At 36.5% G+C, this 6,000-nt stretch overlaps 2 protein-coding genes across 2 annotated transcripts; both read right to left on the reverse strand.

Moving 5' to 3' along the window:
- Positions 1 to 662: 662 nt before the first annotated feature.
- On the reverse strand, positions 663 to 1,565 carry LOC143564677 (uncharacterized). The gene is made up of 4 exons (XM_077051878.1): positions 1,136 to 1,565; positions 971 to 1,062; positions 851 to 898; positions 663 to 777 (listed from the first exon to the last, which is right to left on the reverse strand). Exons 1-4 carry the CDS (start codon positions 1,187 to 1,189, stop codon positions 669 to 671), a joined length of 303 nt encoding a protein of 100 aa, XP_076907993.1. The 5' UTR covers positions 1,190 to 1,565; the 3' UTR covers positions 663 to 668.
- A 1,330-nt stretch (positions 1,566 to 2,895) lies between these two features.
- On the reverse strand, positions 2,896 to 5,648 carry LOC143564687 (CRS2-associated factor 2, chloroplastic-like). Its single transcript, XM_077051885.1, has 6 exons — positions 4,960 to 5,648; positions 4,309 to 4,436; positions 4,001 to 4,226; positions 3,777 to 3,904; positions 3,554 to 3,698; positions 2,896 to 3,456 (listed from the first exon to the last, which is right to left on the reverse strand). The coding sequence occupies exons 1-6, from the start codon at positions 5,600 to 5,602 to the stop codon at positions 3,074 to 3,076; spliced, it is 1,653 nt and encodes a 550-aa protein (XP_076908000.1). The 5' UTR covers positions 5,603 to 5,648; the 3' UTR covers positions 2,896 to 3,073.
- Positions 5,649 to 6,000: the final 352 nt, after the last annotated feature.

The following is a 6,000-nucleotide window of genomic DNA, read 5'->3' on the forward strand; positions in this document are numbered from 1 at the left end:
GAAATTCTGAAAAAAGTATAACGCCGTTAAGTCCTTTTTAACGGGAGACCATTGGGGGCCAACTTTTTGAAATTTGGGACCGCCAATGGTGATAAAATGAATATGGATTATTATTGGCCAATACCAGTTAGTAGAGATTATTAAAATCCAAAAAACCTTAATTTAATAAGCTAATATTAACAATAATAGTTATCCATTGTTACATCCCAGCGAATACAGCGTACCAAACAGTACATGTGGTTGTTTTTATAAATATTGCATTTTGATAAACATATTATTGGCTTTTAAACGTTTTATAAAATGTAGGAGAATAAAAAGAACAATAGTATTTAACAATTATGTTAGATTCCTTTTGTAAGCTAATCATATTAAACTCTAGGCTATAGTAGTATAGTTACATGTGTACAAAAACAAAAAAATAATAATAAAAAGATTAATATGATCGAGATCCGCATAAGTTTATTAGCCAAAAGATTTATAAGCATCTCTCATAATTTAATGACTTGATAACAAACTTGGTAATTGCTTTGCATATAAATATTGGCATATCTTTTCACAAATCATCCAAGTACAAGTTGCTTTGCATCATATACAAGTCACTAACACAACATTGAATTGAATTTATCTAACCTTTACAACTCAAATGATTGAGATCTTGGTACATCGTATCATGCCCAACGTATGTCATGAAATTTCGACAATAAACGTTGTTTTCCCCAAACTATGAGTGCAAAGATGCCATAAGCAGGAAGTTGAATTAATCCCACTCCTAAATACCTGCAATCAATCGCTAATTGTTAACCGTTATTCAAATCCTACATTGTTCATGTAATAAGAACATATTACATACCAAATGGGAGCATATGGAGATGATAAATCAAGAAAGGAATATGGCCACCTGCAATATTAACAACCATAAACACTAATCATGTGAAATTATGGATTTGAACAACGCAAAATCTCAGCTTACCAGAATGATACACATGCATGAACGATCCATTGGAAAATGACAAATGCACATGTCCACAGACCAAAATAAGCCAACCGGTAGAAAGGAAACCGCTGATTAAATAAGTCAACTTAGTCAACTAGGTAGCTGGCACGATAGTATTGAACTGATTCGTGTGCAACTTACCAGGCGATTCAGAAATATATCAACAAGAAGCAGAACAGCATTGACAGAATGCATGGTAACACCAAACTATATCGAAAATGACAAAATTACCCTCTCAAATTGGATTCATATCGTTAGCATGAAATAAATGTATAGAAGAACGAAAAAAACATACGAAGTCTAAACTGTACTCTGCAGAAGTAAGAAACGGATATATAATAAACCAATACACACTATCAGTGAGTCCAACCGCATCTGAGCATATCTGTTAATTAAAAAAAGAACGTAAGATCGATTTTAGCAATAAAACAATGAAAATAAGTATTTATTTAAAAAAACATGCCTGAAAGACTATTTGAAAGAAATAGCCCCATACACCAGCGGTCTTTCTAACACGACTAGGCGGGTTAATTGGCATGTAAGTGCCTCGTTCGTGGTCTATAATGACATTATCGATTCCATTCCAATATTGGTAACACCCGTAAATTGAGTGTGACGATGCAAGCTACGCATAGTATACCGTATTAATAATCAAATAACTTATGATATACTACAAAATAATTAAATTGCATACCCCAAAATAGAAAGTGACCAAAGCAAATGTCCACCTGTTCATCACAAGATCAAATTAACATCATAAAAATTACTTTTTAAGTCTTGTGTTAACATAAAACACTTACTGAGTGTAAAAGAAAAGTACGCCGGTTCCATCAATAACAACGTTAGCAATAAATAATGCCAGCATCACACCAAATGCAAATAATCTGTAAACAAGCAGCCACGTAGGATGGATAGATTTGAAACAAGTCTTCCATGTTTCATCCTCTTACAATATCCCAATGGGGTCCACATCAAGCTCGTTGTCTTTCGTGTGAGTTTTCTTTTTGTTGAAAACATCATATTGATTATTAAGATTGATGCTATTATCAAAGAAATTAAGACCCATAATGCACAGAGGAAAAACCTCCAGTTTAACCAGTAACTTGGGTCGGTTGTATCAACAGTCATCGGTGTTTACAAATAAGTACCTGCTATTTATGGATGAACAGGATCAAATACAAACAGCTCTTAACGTGAGAAACGTACAAATAACTTATGCTAACACTAAGTAATTATTATTACGCTACTTTATTTTTATAGAACAATTGTATGGTTCTGCTTGGAACATGGTGGAAATTATGAATCATGATCAGTTAGTAACATAGTATATGATTGGAAACTAGAGATTGTAAACACATGTATGAAGCTGAAACATTTAATTAGATTGTGGATTTACCTATTTTGAGTTTCTTGGTGTGATTGCTGATCAGGAGTGTGGAAGGAATCAGTTTTTGAGAGAAACTGCCATTAAGAAAGCAGTTGGAATCCAGGGGTGAATTAATGTCAAATATCAACAGCAGCTGCAACATAATGGTCCAATGGTTCTAGCCAATTGATGTCAAACATCTTCTCACATTCTACTTTACCGAAAACTTTCAAACCGACCACATGACTCACATATTTGTTACTTTTTTAATCAACAAAACACCAACTTATTAGTATAGTATAGTTCTAAACAAACATACCAGATAAAAATATACATTTATATACAAAAAAAGGAATGTCAAAATATATCTACCCGAATTATAGTCGGTCGCGTATTGTTTTAGTAAATCCATAAAAAATAAATATTCGATAAAGATGGTAAACACATAACTAAAAATAAGTAAACCATTGTTTATAAACAGTTTCCTGTTATTAAAAATAACATAACTAAACCATTGGTTTATGATATTCATTTACTTTTTTCAACTATATTCTCATAACTTTTATAATCATGTTCAATTTGCACAATGTAGTTTTTCTTTTACATTTTCAAAATAAAAAAATAAAATAAAAATAAACGAGCTGACTTAAAGCTTTACAAAAGTTCGCCAACTGATTTCAGCCATTATATACACACCGGAGTCAGAATCATTCTCATCTCTGACTTCGGTTTGGCCTCCAATCATCACCGTCACTGAGCTGCTCTGCTAGAAAATCAACCGGCAACGACCCTGGAGGAGCTGACTTTTCACTCAAGTCAACATAATCATCATCATCCTCTGATTCCTCATCAAAATAGTCCTCATCCTCACTGTAATCCTCGTATTCAGAATCACGCGCTTGACTTTCTTCATTTGACACAATCACTGCTGGATACGAATGCTCTGTCACCTGTGAAACCGTCTCAAATTCCTCGACCACTTTCAACAGATCATCAGGGCCCATATCAATATCTTCCAGCAACATCGCCTTGCTCGACTCAATAGCCCGCCTCCATAACTGTGTCATTTTAGGACTCGAAATCGATGATCTTATTTCTGATGCAAAAAACAAAATTTATGAATTATCAGACCAACTAGGCAACCAAGACTATGAATATATGATGTTACCAGATAATATTAGTTTCATAATTACCTGAACAACTAGGATCATTTGCAATGGTTTCAGAAGTAAGGCCTGATGATATACGTTCACCATGGTACATAGATCTCCAACCATGACCTCTCCATATCAAGATTTGTTCGTCGTCAAAAGATAGTAGCACGCAGGGTACCAATTCCTAGAAGATAAATAACAAATGAAATTGCATTATTGTAATAGATTAAATTTTAATCAAATAGAGAAAAGATCTACGAACCTTTAACTTAGCACCAAGCTTCTTGTAATCACTTGCATGCATCCCTCTACAGTCGATCTTTACCAACGAAGATTCTTCAAAAGCGTGTCTCACATCTTTCACTAGATTAAGATACACTCCATTTTTCGCTGTTAAATAGACGATTAAATCACTAAAATCAAGTAAAATGAAATGAAACGTGTAACACAATGGGCAAATATGTAACTCTAGCTATATAAGTTTACCTAGTTTACAAATTGGGGGGAGTTTTTTCCCTTTCATTCTCAACTCATCGGCTTCGTCTTTAGTCAACCCTTCGGGTGCTTCTTGTATGAGTTTAGGGTAAACCGGAGTTGCAGGTTTCCAAAGCATCACCGGGTATTTTGGTCGATTATGTGGGTCATAATGTCTACCACGAAAAAGATACAACACACCACCGGTTCTAAGAATGATCTTACCGCCTGTTTTCTCCTGTTGTTTTAACTAACATTTAGCATAAATGTTTCACTTTGATAAATCAACGTAAATCTATAATATAATGGATTTAAAGAACCTGAAGAACACGACACAGGTTTCGCATATCGACCGTGGGAACTCCGAGACATCGGACTTTACAAACAGGATCCCTTCTCCAATGTGAATGTATCAGTTCCAACATATTATGTGTCAATCCATCCCTTCCTACAAAACCCAATTTATAATTTAGGATTAGCAGGTTATAACTACAGGTGTAAACAAGTCAAGAAGTCAACCCATATTGATCCCTAGTGGATCCTGAGCCTAAAAGCCAGTTTAGTCATCAAGACCGAGCCTGAGCCTGAGCCTGAGCCTCAAAGCTTGTTTCGTAATCGAGACAGAGCTCGACCCTTGTATGAGAAGACCGTTTAGGCTCGTCAAGCCCTCTGTATCTTTAAATTTTAGTTTTTTTTTCTACTTCTATGTATTAATTTCACATTACACAACTGAGCTCGAGGCAAGCTTTGGCTCGTTTAAGGTACTAGTACTACCCATGAGCTAGATTTGAGCTCAAGCTTGTTTAAGGTTTCTCAAAATATATCTACATAATTAAAAAAGTTAATAAATAATACACGAGCTGGGCTTGAGCTCTTGTAAGTCAAAACGTCAAGCCTAAGGTCGGTTTGCAATCGTAGCAGTTGTAAATTGTGCATTTATAAGTGTAGTGGAGTGTTAATATTAATATTACCAAGATTGACCTGGCGATTATTAGAAACATGACGTTTAACAAGGTCGTGTCTCTCGGCTCGGGTCAGCGGCTTCCCAAGCACTTCCTCCCTCGGCCTGACTTCAAAATTCCCAAGCTCATACGCCTTCAACATCTCAAGTCTCTTAACATTATCATTATTATTATTATTATCATTCGTATTCGCGGACTCGAAAAGCTTAATCTTTCTAGTGGATTTCTTCAAGGGGGGTTTACCGGTCCAAGGTCTGGGCATAGTCGGCGGGGCAAAGGGAAGAAAAGCCGGCTCGCGAATGGCAATGGGCTTGGCTCGTGGGACCTCAGAGTAACTGAACTGGAACTCAAATGGGGCGCCGGGGAGTTGATAGGAGACGCCGGAGTCGCCGATGACGACGGAGCGGTCGCCGTCGGAGGGTATGACGTGGGGGTGTTTGATGGGTTTGTAGTATTTGGAGCGGTGGTGGAAGGTTTTGAATGCGGGGTTGGATTGGGGTTTGGGTTTTGGTTTTGGTTTTGGTTTTGGTTTAGGTGGGTGTTTGGGGATGGGGATTGGTGGTTTGATGGTGGTGGGTGGTGGTGGTGATGGTGGTGGTGATGGGAGGGAGGAGAAGAGGTTAGGGTTTGGGAGGGAGGATAAAATCGTCATTTTGGAAGATGAGTTCGTTAGTTGCAGTTGCAGTTGCAGTTGCAGTTGGAAATGAAATATCTTAAAGAGAGTGATGATGATAGGATGGGGCTTCACTTAAGTGGCTAATTTAACTTATAAAGAGTTCACAAAACTGCAAAACAGGTCCTTTATGTTTTAATGGTTTTTTAATAGTCATCATTTGAAAAATTTAGTAACTGAAATCATATTCTGTGTTTTCAAAATGTTGCATGTTACGTCCTCTTCCACTAGCCCAGTTAGATTTTTTTCGTTAACTCTGATCACATGACCTGCACGTAAGGGTAAATACGTAATTTTATTATCCAGTCATTTTGTCTTTTAAAGATAACCCCCCCTCTCTCTCTCCAAACAAACCTGCAACATCATCCTCTCTTTCT

The sequence above is a fragment of the Bidens hawaiensis genome, unplaced genomic scaffold (genome assembly GCF_021521415.1).
Source record: "Bidens hawaiensis isolate Kalapana, Puna unplaced genomic scaffold, B.hawaiensis_p1.1 tig00022146_1, whole genome shotgun sequence".
NCBI classification, from domain to species: Eukaryota; Viridiplantae; Streptophyta; class Magnoliopsida; order Asterales; family Asteraceae; genus Bidens; species Bidens hawaiensis.

Excerpts from the sequence above, each read along its gene's own strand:
- LOC143564677 (XM_077051878.1), bottom strand. The coding sequence starts at position 1,189 with ATGCATTCTGTCAATGCTGTTCTGCTTCTTGTTGATATATTTCTGAAT. Across the intron at positions 899-970 it reads CATGCATGTGTATCATTCTG|GTGGCCATATTCCTTTCTTG; the intron begins GTAAGCTGAGAT and ends TTAATATTGCAG. Across the intron at positions 778-850 it reads TCTCCATATGCTCCCATTTG|GTATTTAGGAGTGGGATTAA; the intron begins GTATGTAATATG and ends GATTGATTGCAG.
- LOC143564687 (XM_077051885.1), bottom strand. The coding sequence starts at position 5,602 with ATGACGATTTTATCCTCCCTCCCAAACCCTAACCTCTTCTCCTCCCTC. Across the intron at positions 4,437-4,959 it reads TAATCGCCAGGTCAATCTTG|GAAGGGATGGATTGACACAT; the intron begins GTAATATTAATA and ends TGGGTTTTGTAG. Across the intron at positions 3,699-3,776 it reads AGCTTGGTGCTAAGTTAAAG|GAATTGGTACCCTGCGTGCT; the intron begins GTTCGTAGATCT and ends TTTATCTTCTAG.